Here is a 22,211-nt window from a genome sequence, read left to right as displayed (position 1 = left end):
TAGAGAAATTAAAAAAAAACTCGAATTATTAGAGCAAAAATACAAATTATGAAAAAAAGGAAATCCCAATGTTAGTAAATAGGCCCCTTAGTGAGTTTCTTTAGCCAAAATTGAATCTCATCTGACTAAAGAGATGTTCCCTACATCCACTCAGTAGAGAAAGAGAGTCAAAGAACAGATTCAGCAATTGGTAAACATGTGCTATTTAGTTACCCTAATTTCATTCTGGCACTGTGATGCCAACTGTAGCATGCGGTGTGCCGTTGACCTTTTTTGGATAATACATTGCTGACCTGATGCACAATATAAGGACTTAGTTGCTTTCATTTGATTTTAAGATAGGATATTCGAGAAAACCAAAGTTATCCAAAAAATAACTCCTTGTAATATTTCATAATCAGAATACATGCCCTGGTGTCATCAAAATAAATTGTATTAATAAATCAAGTTTTTACTTTATTCCTGTGTTTTCAATCAAGTCTCCTATCAATTAAGTTTAAATATTCTAATTTACTCTAAAAACAACTGGATGTTGGGTAATTTTACTAACTAATTTACTTATGTTCTCAAACAAGAAGTGTCACAGTCGGCACCCTAAATCCGAACCAATGCTAAGCACCCTGTTCACGGCACTTGCTTCTGCCTTTAACAGCCACCATTCACTTCAGGAGGAGCCCTCGGCTAATCGGATGCCACCAGGTCTTATTAAGAGAGGTGTCAATCGAAGGGTTTTGGACGAGCAAAGGGGCACGACAGTAAAGCAAAGTCTTTGGGCAGAAGGTCACAGTACAAGGTGTAGACAGAAAGCGTAGTCAAATCAGGCCGGGTCGGGGCAGGCAGAGTACAAGCAGAGTCCTACAGGCAAGGGTCAAACCGAGAGATTAATCAGAAGGGATATGGATACAGAAGAGTCGGTAACCAGGCAGGATCAGGATTACAGAAGTCAGGATAGGCAGTAGCAGGCAGGGGTCACAACAGGGTATCAAATAACAGGAAAACTAAACAGGTAGTGCACCCAGGAAGTTACAAGAAGAAACATATAACGGGCAATGAACTACAGCCCAAATGTGCCTTTTAAACATTTGAAATTTCGCGCCATTGCGCGCTGACGTAACCAGGCGAATGCGCCTATTAAGGGAGCAGAGACACGCCCTAAGTAACGCTGGAAGAAGAGGAAGTACCTTGCGGCGGGCGTCCCCTGCCAACCCCCTCCCACTAGACCACCACGGTAAGTTGTTACAAGAAGCTTTTGATCACGCCCACAGTTCAGTCTTATACTTCTCCCTGATAATATATATTACTTCATAAAAGGGCTCAGAAAATATTCACTGATACTAAAAATAGTAGATTCCCTTTAAAAGATAATCTATTTATGAGACATCATCTGATATGAGATGAGGTGAAGATGGGAGTAGGATATATGCTTATTTGAGATGGATCTGGAAATTTTTGTGGATAACCAGGTGTATAATTCTAGGCAGCGTCGTTCATTGGCTACTAAAGCAAATAAAGTTATGTCTTGCATTAAAAAGGCATTACCTCAAGCATAAAAACATATTTTGCCTCCTTATAGGTCCCTGGTAAGGCCTTAACTTGAGTATGCAGTGCAGGGTTAAATTTCGAAGTTAAAAAACTTCTAAATTCGACCATTGAATTGTCTAAATTCGATAGTCGAACTTTTGTTTTTGAATTTTTTTGGCCGTTTTTGGTCAAATTAAAATCGTTCAATCGATCGATGGAACAAACGATTTTCAAAAAAAATACTTTGACTTTTTAAAACTTAGCCAAATTTTGGCTCTAGGTTCTAGGAGGACCCCATAGGCTAACATAGCAATTCGGCATGTTTAAAGTGGCGAAGTGTCGAAGTCAAAGTTTTTTAAAGAGACAGTACTTCGATTTTCGAAATGGTCGAATATTCTCAGTATTTTCAATTCGAATCGGAGTCAAAGTCGAATTTGGCCTATTCGATGGTCGAAGTACCCAAAAAATACTTTGAAATTCAAAGTTTTTTAATTCGAAAATTCACTTCGACCTTTGATAAATCTGCCACTAGGTAAATAGATAGTATATGCAAAATAAAAAATGTTTCTAATATAGTTAGTTAGCCAAAAATGTAATGTATAAAGGCTGGAGTGACTGGATGTCTAACATAATAGCCAGAACACTACTTCCTGTTTTTCAGCTCTCTTGGTTTCCACTAAACTCATTGAACAGTTATGTCCCATGTGGCCCCCCTTTAAGTCGCTGACTAACTGGAAAGCAGGAAGTAATGTTCTGGCTATTATGTTAAACATCTGTCTACTCCAGCCTTTATGGATTACATTTTTGACTAATGAACTAAATTAGAAACATTTTTTGTTTTGCACCACCTTTCTATATACCCAATTTTTATTTCTACACTGAATTGTTCCTTTAAAGTAAAAGGAAAGCTACTGAAGTAGTTTATTGCCAATATATTGGCCATAATAGTGAAACTATAACACGATTTATTCTGCAGAATGCTTTATCATACCTGAGTAAAAAGCTCTAGAAGCTCTCTGTTTGTTTATGATAGCAGCTGCCATATTGTCATGGTGTGACATCACTTCCTGCCTGAGTTTCTCTCTCCTCACTCATAGCTCTGGGCTCATATTACAGCAGGGAGGAGGTAGAGGGGAAAAGGGAGGGAGAGAGGAGCAAACTGAGCATGCTCAAGCCCTAGCCCTGGAGGTTTAACCTAAAAACAGGAAGTCTGATACAGAAGCCCACACAATAGAAGGAAAGAAATGTGGTGTATCTTTAGACAGAGGACTCAGAGCAGCATTACTTTGAGGATTTACTGGTATATTTATATAGACTTTACCAATAAAGACATGCAACTAAACTGATAAGAGGGATGGAAGATTTAAACTACTATATAAGTAAAGACTGTTATGGTTGTGGTTGTTTTCTCTGGAAAAAAGCTTCATTATCCTCATAGAAAAGATCAGAGAAATAGAGGCCACCCCTTTAGACTAGAGTAAAAGAACTCTTTCATCTGCCCTGCCAGATGATGATGTGATGGCTGATTCCATTAACACTTTTTGGTTGGATTATTTATTGGATAAGCATAATATCATAGACTATTGTGATACTAAAATCTACAATTAGTGATGAGCGAATACATTCACCAGGCATGGGTTTGCGGTGAAAATTTGCCGCCGCAAAATCTGGCGTGACAAATAAAATTATTGCATGTACAAATAATTCGGACACCCATTGACTTTAAGGCATTTGGACCAAATAGTCGTGCGTATAAATATTGCCGTTAGCGTCAAAATTGTCACGCGTCAGAATTATTTTGATGCCCATTGACTTCAAGCAGTTCGATTTGTTTTCGCCAAATTTTTTGGCAAAGCAAAACGGGACAGATTCGCCCATCTACAATTTGTAAATATAGTTTATATATGTGAGTGCATAGATTTGTCAGAATGAGTATGTGTATATATATATATATATATATATATATATATATATATATATATATATATATATATATATATATATATATATATAGACAAATACAAGATTCCTCTGCACTCAACCCATTATCAATATATTTAAGACAGAGACATTTTGTGCATACTGCCAGATATGGGATGACTTTGACGTAGTTGGCCAGCTTAAATATATTGCAACAATCCCTGTTTTGTTTAAAGGGTAAGGCATTTTTCAGTAGCAGTATGCACAAAATGTCTCTGTCTTAAATATATTGATAATGGGTTGAGTGCAGAGGAATCTTGTATTTGTCTATATGTATTTTGTGGTCACAGCCTCATTGCACCCCCGCCTAATGATTTTAAAAACTAGTGGTGAGCACAACTTTCCCTTGTTTATATATATATATATATATATATATATATATATATATATATATATATATATATATATATATATATATATATATATATATATGTATGTATATGCACTGGGGTTCATTTGGAGGGACTGTACTTGATGGACTTATGTAACTATATATAATAAACAAAAGCCATGAATATCTTGTAAATGATATCCTTATAAACGGTGAGTTCCGATGTCATCAGTTATAAACGGTGAGTTCTGATGTCATTTCTGTCACATGACTCACCGAAACTTGTGTATTATAATAAATAAAGTATCCCCAGTTGCAAAATATGAGGATATTAGAAGTTACCTCGGAGTTCCATGACCTGTATAAAAAGACTCAGCCTTCGGCCTCATGTTTTTATATGGTCATGAAACTCCTCTGTAACTTATAATATCCTTATATTTTACAAGAGGGGGTACGTTATTCACTATATATACGTATGTCTTAATTTGCATCAAATACATGGCCACAGTACTGAGTCTGGGGCTTGCCCAGTGTAAGAACACGCTGAGCCCTTAGAAACTCATCAGAAATTGCCATTACCATATCCAGTGCAGGTTACACCACTTATATCATTCCTAATTCATTTGCTGAACCTGTGAATCAAATAAATAATTCAGCTGCAAATCAGATCAAGATTCTGGATTATGATGGGTGAATTTGGGGTGTTTTGCTTTGCGGGAAAATTCATGTATTTCCCGCGAAATTCGCGAAACTGTGCCAGCGTCCATTTTTTTTTGACACCTGCAAATTTTCGCTGCGGTTTTCGCAAATTTATTCACCGCCGGCGAATCATGGGAATTCCCCCGCGAATTCTCGCATGGCGAATAAATTCACCCATCACTAATTCTGGATGCTGAATATCTTGAATTCTTATTCCCAGAAAAGTCCCAAAGTCTCCAGTGATTCCTTATTGTGGAAGGTGCCATACAAATGACTTTTTTTTGTTATTCTCTTTTCCCTTTTCACATTCACCATTAAATTAATTAGCCCCCCCGAGGCTAATGCTGCACAATCCCCACTGGGCAATATCAGATGTAAATGCAGCATTTATTAGTTGTGCCTCTACCACTTTCCACGATATTTGTCTCAGAAGAATCTGACACCTTGCCTTGAACACAAGTGAGGTAAGTGACATTCTCCAAATTGCGTTGGACAAGTGAATGATTTCAGAGTTGGGGTTGTATTTGTTTCATTATATTCTGCAGCTCTATTTCTATAATGTGGGGTAACTTGTTTTGGGCTGGGGATGATAGAACTGAATCTAGTCTGCAGATTAGCAAACGCAATTGCTTTTAAAGAAGTATTTGTCTCCCACATTGCAATTGTCTGCACTCCTGGTTCTGAGTACTGAAAAGTATGGCAGGAGACATTAATAGACTTGCATAGAAGCATACAATGAATTGTGAGCACTGGAGTCTTGGCTGGAGAAGTGCAAAGAATTGCAAGGGAGAGACAGATTCTGCTTTCAATAGCAAACCATTTACAAACAATTGTTTAAACAAAGTCCCAGTCCCAAACAGTATAATGGTTATACAGCAATCGCTGACAGTTGGCAAGTTCCTAGGGCTGGAATCCTGGCAGATATGGTGTATGAAAATGATAGTTATCGCAAATTGACAGCGACATTCTGCAACTACAGCACCTGTGACACTTTAACCAGTGTGGATTTCCTAATAACAGCAATTCTATACACCAAGGAAATCAGCTCCCTTTTTACCTAGGCACAAACTCACACATATGGGCACAGCCACAGAAACAACCACATTAAATAACACACTACACACATATACAAAAACACTTTCAAACCAATATATAAACAAAAACAGGTATCATTATCCAGAAACCCATTATCCAGAAAGCTCCCAATTACAGAATAGCTGTCTCCCATAGACTCCATTTCATCCAAATAATCCAAATTTTAAAAAATGATTCCCTTTTTCTCTGTAATAATAACTTGATCCCAACTAAGATAGAATTAATCCTTATTGAAAGCTAAAACAGCCTATTGGGTTTATTTAATGTTTACATGATTTTCTAATAGACTTAAGGTATGAAGATCCAAATCACAGAAAGATCCATTATCCAGACAACCCCAAGTCCCAAGCATTCTGGTTAACAGGTCCCATAGCTGTACCTCTAGGCTGTTAAAAATCCAAATACCAAAACTCTCAATTTCAAACCTGCTGAGTTCATGTGTAAGTTAATGGCAGATGCCAGTTTGAAGATATTGTGGTCTGCGCTGGGTTTCATACGATAATCTGAAAAATCCGAGTGTTTTGGGTGTCAAATGCACACAGCAATCTGAAAAAGTTGCACAAATTGATGCACGCATTTTTCAGGCTCTTTTCTCAATCCGATTTTTTTTCTAGTTAAAGTATCAGTAAATAATAATAACAAATTCAGGGATGGGAGTTTGGTTGAGTTTGTTGTTATTAAAACATCCAGACAAAAAAATAAATAACCCCCTTAATGTATGAAGATCCAAATTACAAAATTATCCATTATCCCAAAAGCCCTGGGTTTCGAGCATTTCGGATAACAGGTCCCATGCCTGTATTGATATTGGTTTTAGTGATGGGTGAATCCGACCCTTTTTGCTTTGCCAAAAAATTCGCAAAATCGATAATTCACCAAAATGCACGCACAATTTTTTCCACCCATTGGAGTCTATGGGCATCATTTTTCGCGGCAAAACTCAGGCGTTGCGCCAAACTTTTTTGCGCAATGCCTGAAGCGGCTCCTGTAATTCCCCCCCCTCACTGGCTTACCAGTCAGGGGGGGAGGAAGGAACACTAGTGTGGAGAGCGCAATTGCGCTCTCTTGCACCAGTAAAGCCGAATTTCCAGTTTAAAAACTGAAAAATTCGGCTCTTAAAGGTTCCAGGGGCAGCTTCTTTCTACCCTTGGAGACCTATCTGGCGATGGCACGTCTTTGGTGGTGCACCCCTGCCCCTCCGGGTCCCCACCTCTGGGTTCCCCTGGCGAGCCACACCCCCTTAGCTGCACATGCGCACGTCTTTAATTTGCCGCGACCTGTGGCAAGAAGATTAGTGCAGGGAACAGGACTGGGATGCCTAGTCCAACCCTGGGCTTGAGCAAGGGATGATCCAATCCAATTTATGGTTGTTACAGATAAACCATTTGGGCCAAGGTATCACTGGGGAATAATTATTTGTAAAATAGGATGGAGAATAGGTTCAGCTAAAAAGTATAAAATATAATATTTGGCCTCAAGCTCAATGTTCATCTGAAATTCCCAAAATGTAACTTAGAAACTTTGTGTATTTATCTTATAGATACCGCTTTGCAGCCTGATGGATAAAGGCAATAAGACCACAGTGGAAGAGTTTATTTTATTGGCTTTTTCAGATTTATATCAGCTCCAGATTCCTCTGTTCTTTGTCACTTTGCTTGTCTACATCATGTGTGTATTTGGGAACGTTATCATTATTTTTATAGTAAGAGCTGAACCTTCACTTCACACCCCAATGTACTTTTTTATCAGCACATTATCTACTCTAGAAATAATATTTGTGTCTTGCATTATTCCTAATCTTCTGGCTAACCTCATTGCAGATAAGAAGAGCATATCCTTCAGTGGATGTTTCATACAATTGTTTGTCACTGCTACTTTAGGAACAGCAGAATGTTACCTACTTGCAGTCATGGCTTTTGACAGAGTCCTGGCTATTAACAAGCCCCTGCAATATGTTTCTATCATGACCCAGCGAGTCTGTGTGCAACTTGTACTTTTACCATTTATTCTTGGGATTATAAATGTATCAATCCCCACGGGTTTTACGGCTGCCTTGGAATTCTGTGGCCCTAATGAAATCAATCATTTCTTTTGTGACTTTGCTGCTCTACAGTCATTGGCTTGTTCCAGTCCTTATATGAGCCAGATGGTGACAAACTCGGGGGCAATTTTTGCATCTGGACTCCCCTTCACCATAACTGTTGGACTCTACATCCATATTATAATCATCATTTCAAAGATTAAAAGTGCTGAATCGAAACAGAAAGCCTTCTCCACCTGCTCTTCTCATCTCACTGTAGCAGGATTGTTTTATATAACAACCATCATTGTTTATGCTGTGCCAAAGGGTTCCCAATATGACAGGTTCTTTGCCCTAATATATACTGTTATTACTCCCCTATTGAATCCCTTTATTTACACCTTCAGAAACAAAGATGTAAAGAGAGTACTAATAAAATCAAGGAGGTTAAAGCTTTGCCAAGGTTCATTCCGATACTAACCAAATACAAATAATTTCTAAAACTTATACTGAGTGGTATTTGTTTTCCCTTTTTATTCTGTTTTAGTGTTACTGAGTGTTACCTTTTGCCTTATCGCACCCGTTTATGAACGTCCCTCACTATTTATTTGAATTCCTAATGCCTTAAATCTTAAAGGAGAAGGAAACCTAGTCGGCGCAAAAAACCCTCCCCCCCCTCCCGTGTGTTTCCCACCCTCCCTCCTCCCCCCTGGCCTACCCGTCCCGCTGGGCAAATGCCCCTAACTTGTTACTTACCCTTCTGCACAGGTCCAGTCCACGGAGTTCACAGGCACCATCTTCTTCCACGCGATCTTCTTCCTGCTTTGACCGGCGCATGCGCAGTAGGAGCATTTCGCCGGTATGATCTACTGCGCATGCGCCAAAAGTCACAAAGTGAAATTGGAATGAGCAGTAGATCCGTACCGGCGAAATGCTCCTACTGCGCATGCGCCAAAACGCTGGTCAAAGCAGGAAGAAGATCGCTTGGAAGAAGATGGTGCCTGTGAACTCCGTGGACTGGACCTGTGCAGAAGGGTGAGTAACAAGTTAGGGGCATTTGCCCAGTGGGACAGGTAGGCCAGGGGGGAGGAGGGAGGGTGGGTAACACACGGGAGGGGGGAGGGTTTTTGCACCGTCTGGGTTTCCTTCTCCTTTAAAGGCACAGCTTAGTGCAATACCAATGGACACGCTCTAAGCTATGTATATCAGTTCTACTGTTTTATTACATAAAGGGTGTTGTAGAGGAGTTGGTAAACTGTTAGCTAGTAGGCATTATTTGTTTTGTTAATTATACTGGATTTACTGGGCACAGTGGGCACCATTCATTTCAGTGGAAAGATTGGTGTTGCCAACTGCAGAAATTACACCTCCTTTATCTATACCTGCTTTAACACTGGGATCAACAGTATATGTAGACAAAAGAGCAAAAAAGGACCGCAAACAGCTCACCGCTCTCCCCTCAGGCCAGGTGCTCAGTCAGACAGTGTCCCCACTGTACACACAACAAAACTCGAAAAGCAGACGGCACTTCTGAAAATGGGGTTTATTGGAGTTCCTGCTGGAAAGACCTAACGCGTTTCGGGAGTTATCCCTTAGTCATAGGTTCAAACCTATGACTAAGGGATAACTCCTGAAACGCGTTAGGTCTTTCCAGCAGGAACTCCAATAAACCCCATTTTCAGAAGTGCGGTCTGCTTTTCGAGTTTTGTTGGATCAACAGTATATGCTGTTGATTTAAATATTTTGTGGGAATAGTCATAAATAGACCCGATTCCATTGAATTTCTGTTGCTATTGTGGCTTAACTTCACATTGTAAAATTAGTAATCAACTACTCTACATAATGGAATGATGGCAAGAGAGGGTTAGACCTGTGGGATTAAAGAAGGCAGTTAATATAACCCTCCTTTACTTGGTGTTAGGAAAAGTGCTGGTTTGTACAGAGCCAAGTGCTGAATAAACACAAGAACTGCAAGTTTTAGCAAGATTTATTATGGAAACATGAAAATGTGGGAACAGACACAATAGCAAGTCCAAATTCTGGCAACACAGCAAACAATCAAAGTTTTAAAGGAGAACTAGAGCCTAACTAAAGAAGTAAGCTAGAAATGTTGTACACAACAGCCCTTTAGCAGTAAAGATCTGTGTCCCCAAAGATGCCCCAGTAGCTCCCCATCTTCTTTTCTGCTGATTCACTGCACATGCTCTGTGCTGCTGTCACTTACTGAGCTTAGGGAGCCACTCGCAATATACAGTACACATAGAATAGAAATGTCACAATATAAGGCTGATTAGTAATTAATACAGATAATTACTACATGGCAGCACAGAAACCAGTGCAATTAGCATCAGAATTTAATAATCAGCCCTGTAGCATCAGCTTATATTACAGGACAACCTTATTTTCTGCTTGATAAATTGTGATGACCCATAAGCTTAGCTTCTCAACAGCTGCTCAGAGCCCACTGAGCATGTGAGTGTGGCAGACACTTTCCAAGATCATTGCTGCTATTGAGAAGCTAAAACGTTAGGCTCGTGCAATAAGCGCAGTCTATAAAACATGGCATTTTTAGCCACATTAATTTTTAGGGTTTAGTTCTCTTTTAAGGTGGGCCAGAACTCAAGGGTGGGTGACAGACAACAATAATCTAGATAACAGGCCAAAGGTCAGCACAAGCAGAAACCATGAAAAGTCAGAAAACAGGCCAAGGTCAAAACTGGGAAGTCGGATCAGTGGGAACAAGGGCAGAGAAGGAGAAGGACTTACAGGATGTGAACAGGGACTCAGGAACAGGAACAATATCTTAGCAACATATCAGGCACAAGAACACGAGGCTTGGACTTAACATATTGGATACTGATCCAGCACAAGGGTATGAGGGAGGAAGACTTAAATAGCCCATTAATTGGGCTATTGTCTGCAGCTGGACAGTGGGCATGGACCAGGAAATACTGACAGGAGGGAAAGCATGCAAATAACCTAGAAATGCCTAATGGGGCTCAACCTAGAGGAGCAGTGATCGGTATGCAGCAGATCCTTGGTTCTAAAGCAGGCAGTTCTTGACACACAGGGTCCTATTTATTAAACGTCAATGTTTTTAGGGGGAAAACTCTAAATTTTCATGGAAAAATTAAAACTCAAATTTATTATACTTATTATAAATTCTATTATACTTATATTATACTTACACTTTATTATTCCTTATTTATTATACCCCAAAGATGCTAGAAATCCAAATCCAAAAATATGCCATCTCAAACCTGTCGAGGTCATGTAGAAGTCAATGTCAGATGTCCCTTTTACAATCTGAAGATATTGTGACCTGCGCTGGGTTTTGTATAATAAGGGGGTTTCGGCTGATAACTCGAATAATTTGAGCTATTTGATGTCAAATCAAATCGATTTTATCAAGGCTTTTTCTGCTCAACTTTTTAGAGCTGATTATTTGATAAATGACTTTAATTTGTGGATAGGAGTTAGGTTGAGTTTCTTTCTAATAAAATAATGAGATAAATTAGAGTTTTAGTAAATGTGTCCCTTGATGTTAAGCATTGTGGGAGCCTCAGTGCTTGATAACATCACTCATTTCAGATTTAGGTGAAAAGAATACTGTCACAATAAATATAAGCATTGAAGAATGATTGACATTGTATATATACTGTAGGTACAGTACTTATAGCCAGGTTAGTGGAAAATGGAAGGTTCTTAAGAGCTTTAATTTGTGGTTCATTAAAAGGGAATGGTGTTGGCTCCATGAGTAATGGGCAGACTATTTGCTTTACTGTTCCTGCATATAAGGTTTTGTGATGCAGTGAATGTTTATTGAAGCACGATGATAAATATTTCTGCTTAGCAAAGAAAGAGTTAAAATTGTGACATCAGGAACAATTTACTCATGGTTTGACTCACTTATTTAATAGACCTATAATAAATTAATTGACAGTAATATAATGTTTATATTTGCATGCATTTGAAAGCGGCTGTTGTTTGTTACCATTAATGCTGTATGTGAGGACAAATCTCTTCCATGGCTTTTGTATAGAAAAAATAGTAACAAACTGATCAATTGCCAAAGTTGAGTCCTGCCTCGATTCCTACCATCAGCCTTCAGCACTCAGCCCAACTGATCAGAGAACTCACCTCTTCGATGTGGAATATTTTATAACAGATGCTTGTTGTCATCCCAATGTTGCTTCCACATATAAATCCCATGGCCATGGCAGATATGTTTTAATAATAATATATGTTGCTTTACATCTTTTATTTATTGAGAGATATATTGCTAAAGATCTATGAGAAGGAAGCATATCCAACTGACAGGAGGTCACTCATTCCCATTAGAAGAAAGAAGGTTCTGATTAAATAGTCAGAAGGGTTTTTTTACTGTGAGAGCTGTGAAGTTGTGGAATATTCTCCCTGAATCAGTGGTACAGGCTCAGTGTCGGACTGGGACACCAGGGGCCCACCGAAAAACCTTAGACCAAGGGCCCACCAAAGAACCATAGACCAGGGGCCCACTCTCAGTACTATTATTTTTCATCTCCTCACTCAACCTTTATTCTCCTAGTCACTATTCTTTACATACTATAATCTATTATTCCATCTATTTAGCCTCTTTGTTAATAGGGAAATAGGGAATGGCCATGAAATAGGCTAAATGTTTAGCAGCACAAGGGCCCACAGACACCTGGGCCCACCGGGAGTTTTTCTGGTATCCCTGTGGGCCAGTCCGACACTGTACAGGCTGATACATTAGATAGCTTTAAGAAGGGGTTGGATGGTGTTTAGTAAGTGAGGGAATACAGGGTTATGGGAGATAGCTCATAGTACAAGTTGATCCAGGGACTGGTTCGATTGCCATTTTGGAGTCAGGAAGGAATTTTTCCCCCTCTGAGGCAAATTGGAGAGGCTTCAACTGTTTTTTTTTTTTTTGGCTTCCTCGGTATCAACTGGCAGTTAAGCAGGTTAAAATAGAGTTAAAAGGTTGAACTTGATGGACATGTGTTTTTGTTCAACCTAACTAACTATGTTACTATGTAGGGTCTCAGATAAGTGATTATACTCACTTTCCTGCCTCTGCTTCTAACAATTTCTAATTGCTCTCATTTGTGTATATATTCTATTTATTAAGTAAATGTTATGTTGCTTATGTAGGAGACTTCATACTGATTCTATTCTATATTTTTTATTTTCTTACATCAATATACTCTTTCTTGTTAAACCATATTCATTTAATGCCTATTTGGTGGTTACTATTATAGCCTTCCCAGACTATTAGCAGTAGAACATGGGCCATACTGGACTCCTGCAATTTCTTATGTTTTGGGCAGTCGAGGATGAGTAGAATATAACAGTGCTTTATTAGCAGAGACTCATGCAGCCATTACACAATAGGAAGCAACTCACAATTATACCTCTCTTGCTGCTATACAGAAAAATAAAGACAGAGGGCACCAGAGGTTCTTGTAATGGGCAAACAAAACAAATCTGGTTTATTTAACATTCCCAGGATTTACTCACAGTACAATTCCTCTGAAGCAAGTGAGAGCGTTATACAGGTTGACACTCTCATGAGGACAGACTTGGCAGGAATCTCACTTTCTTAATTCTCTATCCTGATTCCAGATATCCATGGGATCCCTACACTACAGGCAATACAGCCTGGGCGATATTCCTCCAATCTTCCACTCCTATGTTGGAGCTCGGTGCTGCTCTTTATAATTGAACCCTAACTGACTTACACTCTTAGAGGCCCATTTATCAATGGTCAAATTTTGAATTCATGTGAATTTTTTTAAATTTGAATATACTCACAATTCGACTGGAAGATTATTTAAGAAAAAAATTGAATGGCTACTATTCGATGGTATGGTTACGACCCGAAAATTTGAATCGCATTTGATTTGTATTCGATTTGTATGAATCAACATTTTCTCCCGAAAAAAATTGAATGTCAGGAAGGCTAGTAACATCTCCAAATGGCTCAGCTGAACTCTACCATTGGCTTTTACATGAACTCTGCAGGTTTGAGGTGGCAAATATTTGAATTAGGACTGTTCCCATGGTCCAGGTGTAATAAATCTCACATTTGAATTCACATTTAAATAGGGGACTAAAATTAAAATGTGTGAATGTATGAATTTTTAAACTTGAAAATTCAAATTCGAATTGACTATTCGACCCTTGATAAATCTGCCTCTCAATGTGTAGTATGATAGGAGCTACACATCGAGGGTTAATTAACCCTCGATATTCGACTAGGAATTGAAATTTAGCGCAAATGCTACGATCGAAGGATTATTCCTTTGATCGAACGATTAAATCCTTCGAATCGAACGATTCGAAGGATTTTAATCCAACGATCGAAGGAATATCCTTCGATCAAAAAATATTAGGCAAGCCTATGGGGACCTTGAAACCGATGAATCGGCCCCTTAATATCTCATTCATGGGCCATGTTTTCTGACTTGACCAAGGCCTTCATACTCTTGGGGTTTTATCCTTACAGGTGCCCAGCACCATCCACCCTGTTCCTCAGGTGGAGGCCAAAGAGGAAGTCCCATCCCTTTCCTAGTACTGTATCATAGTCTATTTTTTTTTTACTGTTTTTCAAGAATAAAAAAGTTTAAGTTTAATATTCCTGTCTCTGGTGTTTCAATTTGAACACAGTGATCCGGGTGCAGATTCAGAAATGGTAAGATTTGCTGCAATAGTTGATACATTTTCTTAGCAGCATCGGTGGAATATTAGCTATTGTAAACTACTGTATCAGTTATAACAGCTGCGTTTAATGAAACTCAGGGATTATGTTCAACAGGACCACAGATAAAAAAAATTATCAGTTTAGGGCAGTGTCAGACTCGGACACCAGAGGCCCACCAAAAAAACTTAGACCAGGGGCCAACTCTCAGTACTATTTTTTTTCCTCTCATCACCACTATTCTCCTTGTCTCTTTTCTTTACATACTATAATCTATTATTCCATCTAATTGTTCTCATAGAAATATGGAATGGCCATGAAATTGGCCAAATGTGTAGCAGCATGAGGGCCCACTAACACCTGGGCCCACCGGGAGTTTTCCTGGTATCCCGGTGGGCCAGGCCAGCACTTATTTAAGGGCAAGCATTTAGGGGAAAACTTTAATTTTTAGAGGGAAAAAAACTCATACTTTTAGGGATTCATTTTACCCCAAAGCATCTAAAAATCCAAATCTCAAAACTGTCAAACCTGTCGAGGTCATGTAGAGGTGAATGGCAGATATCCCTGAGTGATAAAAAGTCAAGTTTTAGTAATTACCCCCTATATGTATCAATTTAGAACAACTTACAGAGTCACAACCTCAACCCCCCTGGAGCTGCTTTAGAAAGACATAAGAAGGTGAAAAATTAAACTTTACATTTCAGTAAAACGCTAACAAAAAGGAAAACCAACTGAAAAAAAATGTAACAAAAAAAAAAATGAACAAAGGTAAACAATACCCTACCCTAATACAGAATGGTAGTGATGGGCGAATTAATTCGGCTGGCACAAATTTGTGGTGAATTCCCGACGATTCGCCGTCTGCGAATAAATTCCCCAAACCGCAGCAAAAAAACGGACACCGGCGTCAAAAACGGATGCTGGGGTCAAAAACTAGACGCCGGCGTCGTTTGGCAAATTTTTCACAGTTTAATGAATTTAGTTGTAAATTCGCGAATTTATCGGCGAAACAAAATGCCCCAAATTCGCCCATCACTACAGAAGGGTAGTTTTAGAGATAGACAAATACTTTCATTTTATTAAAGGGGTGGTTCACCTTTAAGTTAACTTTTAGTATGTTATAGCATGGTAAATTCTAAGCAACTATTTAACTGGTCTTCATTATCTATTTTATATAATTCCTTTTTTAATGATTTGCCTTCTTTCGACTCTTTCCAGCTTTCAAATGGGGGTGACTGACCCCATCTTAAAACAATTGCTCTGTAATGCACGCGTTTATTTTTATTATTACCTATTATTACTCATCTTCTATTTAGACCATCTCCTATTCATATTCCTGACTCTCATTCAAATCAGTGCATGATTGACAGGGTTGGACTGGCTGCAAACTGCAGAGCAGCTCAATAAAAAGCTAATTAGCTCAAAAACCACAAATAATAAAAAATGAAAACCAGTTGCAAATTGTCTCAGAATATCACTCTCTAAATCATACTATAAGTCAACTCAAAGGTGCACAACCTCTTTAATCAGAAGCTATACAACACTATAGGGCTGATGAATTCAATGAGTGGGCCAAAACTGAAATGTTCATGTCGAAGTTAATGGGAATTATCCTAGGTAAAATGTAAGTTTGTTTTCTTCAATTCAAGTTTTTAAAACTTTTTTCTTAATTTTTTTGAAACTTTTTAGACCCATTGAAAATTCTGAATAGAATATTAATTGGATACATTTGAGCTCCCACCCTTCCCAGCTATAGTCAGGTGATCCCACTGGTGTCTAATAAAAGGGCAGCCAAGTATGGAGTTTTACTTTGAAAGCAGCAAGTAAGTTTCAGGTAAAACCTAGTCCCTTTGTAAAATGTAAAATGAAGCAATAGAATTCTTAATGAATCAGATGAAAATTAAGCGTAGGACTGGCCAGATATGGGATGACTTTGACGTAGTTGGCCAGCTTAAATATATTGCAATATATGGACAAACAATCCCTGTTTTGTTTAAAGGGTAAGGCATTTTTCAGTAGCAGTATGCACAAAATGTCTCTGTCTTAAATATATTGATAATGGGTTGAGTGCAGAGGACTTCTTGTATTTGACTATATGTATTTTGTGGTCACACCCTCATTGCACCCCCGCCTAATGGTTTTAAAAAATAGTGGTGAGCACAACTTTCCCTTGTTTGTAAAAAAAAGAAATAACAAATTTGAATTTTGATAAATAGACCTCCTTGAATTTCATAGTTTGTTTCATAATCAAACAGCACAAAATTTAACACCAAAAAAAAATAAGCAAAGTGTCAACTTGATGAATAATATCACAGAATAATGCAGTGCAGTTAAAACCGGCCCTACAGTGGTACATATTAAGGTGGCCATAGACGTAACAATTACGATCTTTCCAAGAAAGATCGCTCATTTCACGTGTAGAGCTGAATCGTCAGATATACAGGTAGAAACAATAGAATTTTACCTGTATCTGATGATTCAGCACTAACAATGGCCGAAGTTTGGGTGCCTTCAAAGGCACCTGATCAAAATTTTCCGTTCAGCCGATCAACAAGCCGACCGATATCCAAGTCTTCTGCCGACCATACATACACCGAATATCGTACGAAAATTCATTTTGTACTATATTATCTCTGCGTATATGGCCACCTTATGCTGCAGATTTGGCCGCTTCAGACAAGGTTAATCTGCCCATGTAAAGACCCTCTACAAAGGCTTATTCAATAGATAACTGGCTAAAACTTAACCAAATATCTATTTGGAAGATTTAACCCCCCCCCATAGGTGCCTATTCTTCATATTGTGATCCCATTGTTGGTCCGGGTCCAAACAATCATGTCATTCTAATTTGGCTCAGAATGTAGGTAACCAAAGTGGCCAAATATATGTTTGATTTTCAAACTTACTATACAAATCAACTTTTTATGGAAATCTGTATGATCATTGAATAATAATAATAATAATAATAATAATAATAATAAATGTGCATGATCAATGACTAAGGGCTACTCTTTATTGAGCTTTTGTTTCTATTTGCTATTGAAGCTATTATTCCCGTCTATACAAATTACGTTTATTGTGACTAAAATCATCAATCATTAATTGCTGAAAAAATACAAACTCTCAAATGATCAGCTTTCCACCTTAGAGATTAATAGAGCTCAATCCCCGTGGGTTTTATTAAAAGTAAATACAGTATATATTCCATGTGGCTCGACCTCTCACAGTTATTTTCCTCTCAGAAGCAGATAGGACACTTTGAGTGACACGTGTTTAAAGTAAGTGAAATTCCGTACAATTAAGGTTAATGAATGATTTATGTTTTAACTTCTGACAACAGGCAGGATTAACAATGATAGATATTGGGTAAAGTCATGGGTACTTTGCTATATTCTGAATGTATGCAGCATCTTGTATTCATTCTCCACTCAGTTGTTTCTCTTTTCTGTCTGTGCCTGGTTGGAAGAATAGATGTTGCGTTTTGTGATTTTGGCTTCTCATATATCCACAGATGTCCAAGGTAAGTCTGGTGGGAATAAAGCTTGGGCTGCTGCAGCTGAGAATTTTCAGTCTAAGTAAAACCCTACTGGATTTTGAAGGTGCAGTGTAAAGAATCAAAACAATTTGCTTGCCCAGTGGTAGAACATATCTATAACATAGTTCATTCAGCCATGCAGCAATTAGTAAGAACTTATGTTAAGTAACGTATCAGGCAATGTTTCATGTAGATCAAGAGCTTAACTCAATAAATACATTATAAATATGTATTTGCATTATTATATGCTAGAGGCACTGTATGATGTAGTGTTCCTAAACACTTAAAATAGAATCACAATAAATAATGGTCCATTCCAAAGTCTCATTCATCACTGCTTTACATTATTCTGTATTTACAGTGCAGCTTGCTGCAGCTCTTTCCCTTTAATTATCTGATTTTTATAATCAGTGGGGATTAGCTGCCGAGCAGCACTGCCTTCGTTTTTTTCCACATAACCGCATTGTTTTAATTTTTTCTCTTACACCCATCATGTGTTTTTTTCAGCTACAGTACCCAAGAATCATATATTGAATATATTCAGGTTTAGTAATATATATCCGCTCAGTAAAGGAAAATAGAGAATCAATTAACAAATCCACTAAACTGAATCTAAGTCCAAAACTATTTATTGTGGAAAAAAATAAGATCAACTTTTTAGTTGTTATACATGTAGCAAAAGTCAGCTGATGGATTGACTTTGGATCCTCATAAATTAAGTCTACTAGAAAATATTTAAACATTCATTAAACCCCACAGGATTGCTTTGCTTTCAGTAAGGATTAATCATATCTTAGCTGGGATCAAGTACAAGGTATGGATTTACTATTACAGAGAAAAAAGGAAATAATTTTCAAAAATATGACTTTTTCAATTAAAATGGAGTCTAGGGGAGACAGCCTTCCTTTAACTCTTAACCCCCTGTTTTTATAATAATGTGCACAGTTTGCCCAGGTGCAGTAACCTATCGCAATAAATAGGATCCTTGCTTTTTAAAAGTTTCGGTACTGCCATGAATCATTATTTATATATATATATATATATATATATATATATATATATATATATATATATATAACCAGCCGTATAAGTCATAGCTCCTGTAACACATATTATGATTAATGTTGCCTTACACGGCAGGAGTTCCGTGATGTTTTCATGCCTAGCTGGCTGTTAATACCTAAGAAAAAAGAAAAAGTAGTCAGAATGTTTTATAGATAATAATAATAAATCATAAGAAAATTTTAGGCTAGTGTAATCATTCATACCTTTAGGTTTGCTCCAATCTAACCTACTGATCCAGAAATAGTAATCTTCCCCAGTCGCCACCTTTCCGTGGTCTTTTTACCACCTCCTGTATCTTATAAACCTGCCCGTTATCAGTTTTATATAGTGATGATATATGCCAAGTAGTCTATCATATACAATACTATTTCATGTTGTTACTCTATCTAGGTTAGGATTGACTACTGTGCATGAGACGTGTTTCGTTTTTTAAGCGCAGACTAAAACCCATTAGAAATACAGTGGTGAAGCTTTTTTCTGATTTGTTATCTTACTTTTGATTTAATTTACACATTACACATTGTTTTCAGGTGCAAAGTTTATATTTTGATTGTAGTGCTCCTGTAAATGGACAATAAAAAGGCAGTAAAGACACTATTAACAACACAAAGTACACAATTAACAATACACATTTTGTATCAATAAAGTTTCCCTGACCACAATAGTAAGAAGGGGTACCCTTATTTCAGTGCTTATTTATAGATAAAAGCCTCATTTCAAGTTTACGGACCCTGTGCCAGGTCTTTGTATCGGCAAATGAATGTTACATACTACACCACTCAAAATAGCAGTATTGGGTATGTGTGATAAAATAATGCATTGTGTCTGTCAACCTAAGCCTTTCTTCATGACCCCCTTTCTCTCCACAATTTGCCAGTAACAAGTGTCCTTGTTTATTTGTATAAAGCCCAAGTTAATATTGCTTTCTCCTGCTCAAATGAGCTATTCATTGGGCCATGTATGGAGCCATAATTATGATTACATGATTTATATCTAGTTAGGAATACCCAAGATATCTACTGAACAGGCTTGATGTGACCAAGGATGAGGTCTTCTGCTGACTTGTGCCTTAGTGTAGGTAGTCTACTTAATTTGTTTATACATCTGAAGACTTCAATGATAACATTACACTGTAAGGGCTAGATTTACTAAGGGTCGAATTCAAAATTCGAATTTGAATGGCCTAAAACCGGGGACCCCAACCTTTTTCACCTGTGAGCAACATTCAGATGTAAACAAGTTGGGGAGCAACACAAGAATGAAAATTTTCCTGGGTGGTGCCAAATAAGAGTTGTGATTGACTATTGGTAGTCCCTATGACTGCCAGCCTTCAGGAGGCTCTGTTTAGCAGTACACCTGGTTTTTATGCAACCAAAACTTTCCTCCAAGCCTGGAATTCAAAAATAAGCACCTGTTCTGAGGCCACTGAGAGCAACATCCAAGGGGTTGGGGAGCAACATGTTGCTCATGAACTAACTGGTTAGGGATCACTGGCTCTAAACTGTCAAATTCGACAGTTGCTAATTATCCAAACTCGATTTAAAATTTTTTAAAAATCCTAATTTAATTTTCAACATTTATCAAACTCTGGCCCTTTAAAAATTCAAATTCGACTGTTCACTACCTAAAGTTCACTACCTAAAACCAATGAAAGTCAATGAGAGAGGTCCAGTGACCAATATAATGATGTTAGATTCAAGTTTTTTAAGAGAAAAACTCGATTTGAGTTTGGTCGAATTGGTTCGAATTTGATTCGAGTTTTTGGGTCGGTAAAATTAGTCTGTGTTTTAGATATTCAATATTTTAAATAAATAACCACACACTTGAATTTCGAGGTAAATCAAGTTTAATCGAGTTTTAAAAAAACTCACATGAATTCGAAATTCGACCCTTGAAAAATCTGCCACCTTGTAAAATTGGGAAAGTTCCCCATTTCCATGATCATCTGTGGCAATATTGATTGAAAATACTGGAAATATAAGATTCCAAAATTTTATATATCAACTTCTTCTTTCCTTTTCCTTTTACAGGTAGCATCTTCAAACCTGATGGATAAAGTCAATAAGACATCTGTGGAAGAGTTTATTCTATTGGCTTTTTCAGATCTATACCAGCTCCAGATTCCTTTATTTTTTGTCATACTACTTATCTACATTACATGTGTCTCTGGGAACTTGTCTATAATTTGTCTAGTAAGGGTTGAAACTTCCCTTCATACCCCTATGTATTTTTTTATTAGCACATTAGCTGCAACAGAAATGATGTGTGTGTCTTGCATTATTCCTAATCTTTTAGCTAACCTCATTGCAGCTAAGGACAGAATATCTTTCATTGGCTGCTTCACTCAAATGTTTACCACTGATTCTTTGGGAACATCAGTATGTTACCTACTTGTAGTCATGGCTTTTGACCGAAACCTGGCTATTAGCAGCCCTCTGCAATATTCTTCTATTATGACCCAGACATTGTGCATACAACTTGCTGTTCTACCCGTGATTGTTGGCGTTGTCACTCTATTTATTCCTTTCATTTTTACAGCTAAATTGGAATTCTGTGGCCCTAATGAAGTTAACCATTTCTATTGTGATTTTGCTCCTCTACAGTCCTTGGCTTGTTCTGATCTCTTCATCACTAAAGTGATTACTATCTGTGCGGCTTCATGTGCTGTTGCGCTCCCATTCATCATAACTGTTGGAATCTACATCCATATAATTTTCATCATTTCTAAGCTTAACAGTATTGAATCTAAACAGAAAGCCTTCTCCACCTGCTCTTCTCATCTCACTGTAGCAGGTTTGTTTTATATAACGGCTAGTACAGTGAATGTTGTACCAAAGGGTTCCATTTATGACAGGTACCTTGCCCTTATATATACTGTCATTACCCCTCTTTTGAATCCCTTTATTTATACCTTTAGAAACAAAGATGTAAAAAGAGCTCTCATCAAACCAAGGAGGTTAAAATGTTTCCAGGGATCATTTTAATACTAACTAGATACAAAATAAAGTCTTGTATAAAACTAAACCTGAATGGTTGTTTCATTATATTGTACATAAGTTTGCTTTGATTTCTTCTTTTGAATTTTGTGTGTTTGAAGTTTCCTTTTTTCTCTTATGGCATTTTTCCTTTCTCCCTGTTATAATATGGCAAACTCTAGGCATTTCATGCATAAATTAGGCTGTTTAATTTGTATAGTTAACTTTTTGGTTAAATGTTAAAATAATGAATCCTCTCCCCTCTGTTGATTTAACCAATTTAATTAAGA

At 37.7% G+C, this 22,211-nt stretch overlaps 2 protein-coding genes across 2 annotated transcripts; both read left to right on the top strand.

Annotated features, from left to right (window-relative positions):
* Positions 1–7,184: 7,184 nt before the first annotated feature.
* On the top strand, positions 7,185–8,126 carry LOC121397326 (olfactory receptor 49-like). The gene has a single exon (XM_041573960.1). It carries the CDS (start codon positions 7,185–7,187, stop codon positions 8,124–8,126), a length of 942 nt encoding a protein of 313 aa, XP_041429894.1.
* Positions 8,127–17,857: 9,731 nt separating this feature from the next.
* On the top strand, positions 17,858–21,930 carry LOC121397325 (olfactory receptor 493-like). The gene is made up of 2 exons (XM_041573959.1): positions 17,858–17,866; positions 20,977–21,930. The coding sequence occupies exons 1-2, from the start codon at positions 17,858–17,860 to the stop codon at positions 21,928–21,930; spliced, it is 963 nt and encodes a 320-aa protein (XP_041429893.1).
* The last annotated feature ends 281 nt before the right edge of the window (positions 21,931–22,211 follow it).

The sequence above is a fragment of the Xenopus laevis genome, chromosome 8L, assembly GCF_017654675.1.
Source record: "Xenopus laevis strain J_2021 chromosome 8L, Xenopus_laevis_v10.1, whole genome shotgun sequence".
NCBI classification, from domain to species: domain Eukaryota; kingdom Metazoa; phylum Chordata; class Amphibia; order Anura; family Pipidae; genus Xenopus; species Xenopus laevis.
The sequence above is the reverse complement of the archived record's forward strand: the minus strand, read 5'-3'. Positions and strand labels throughout refer to the sequence as shown.

Coding starts and splice junctions, on each gene's coding strand:
- LOC121397326 (XM_041573960.1), top strand. CDS start 7,185: ATGGATAAAGGCAATAAGACCACAGTGGAAGAGTTTATTTTATTGGCT.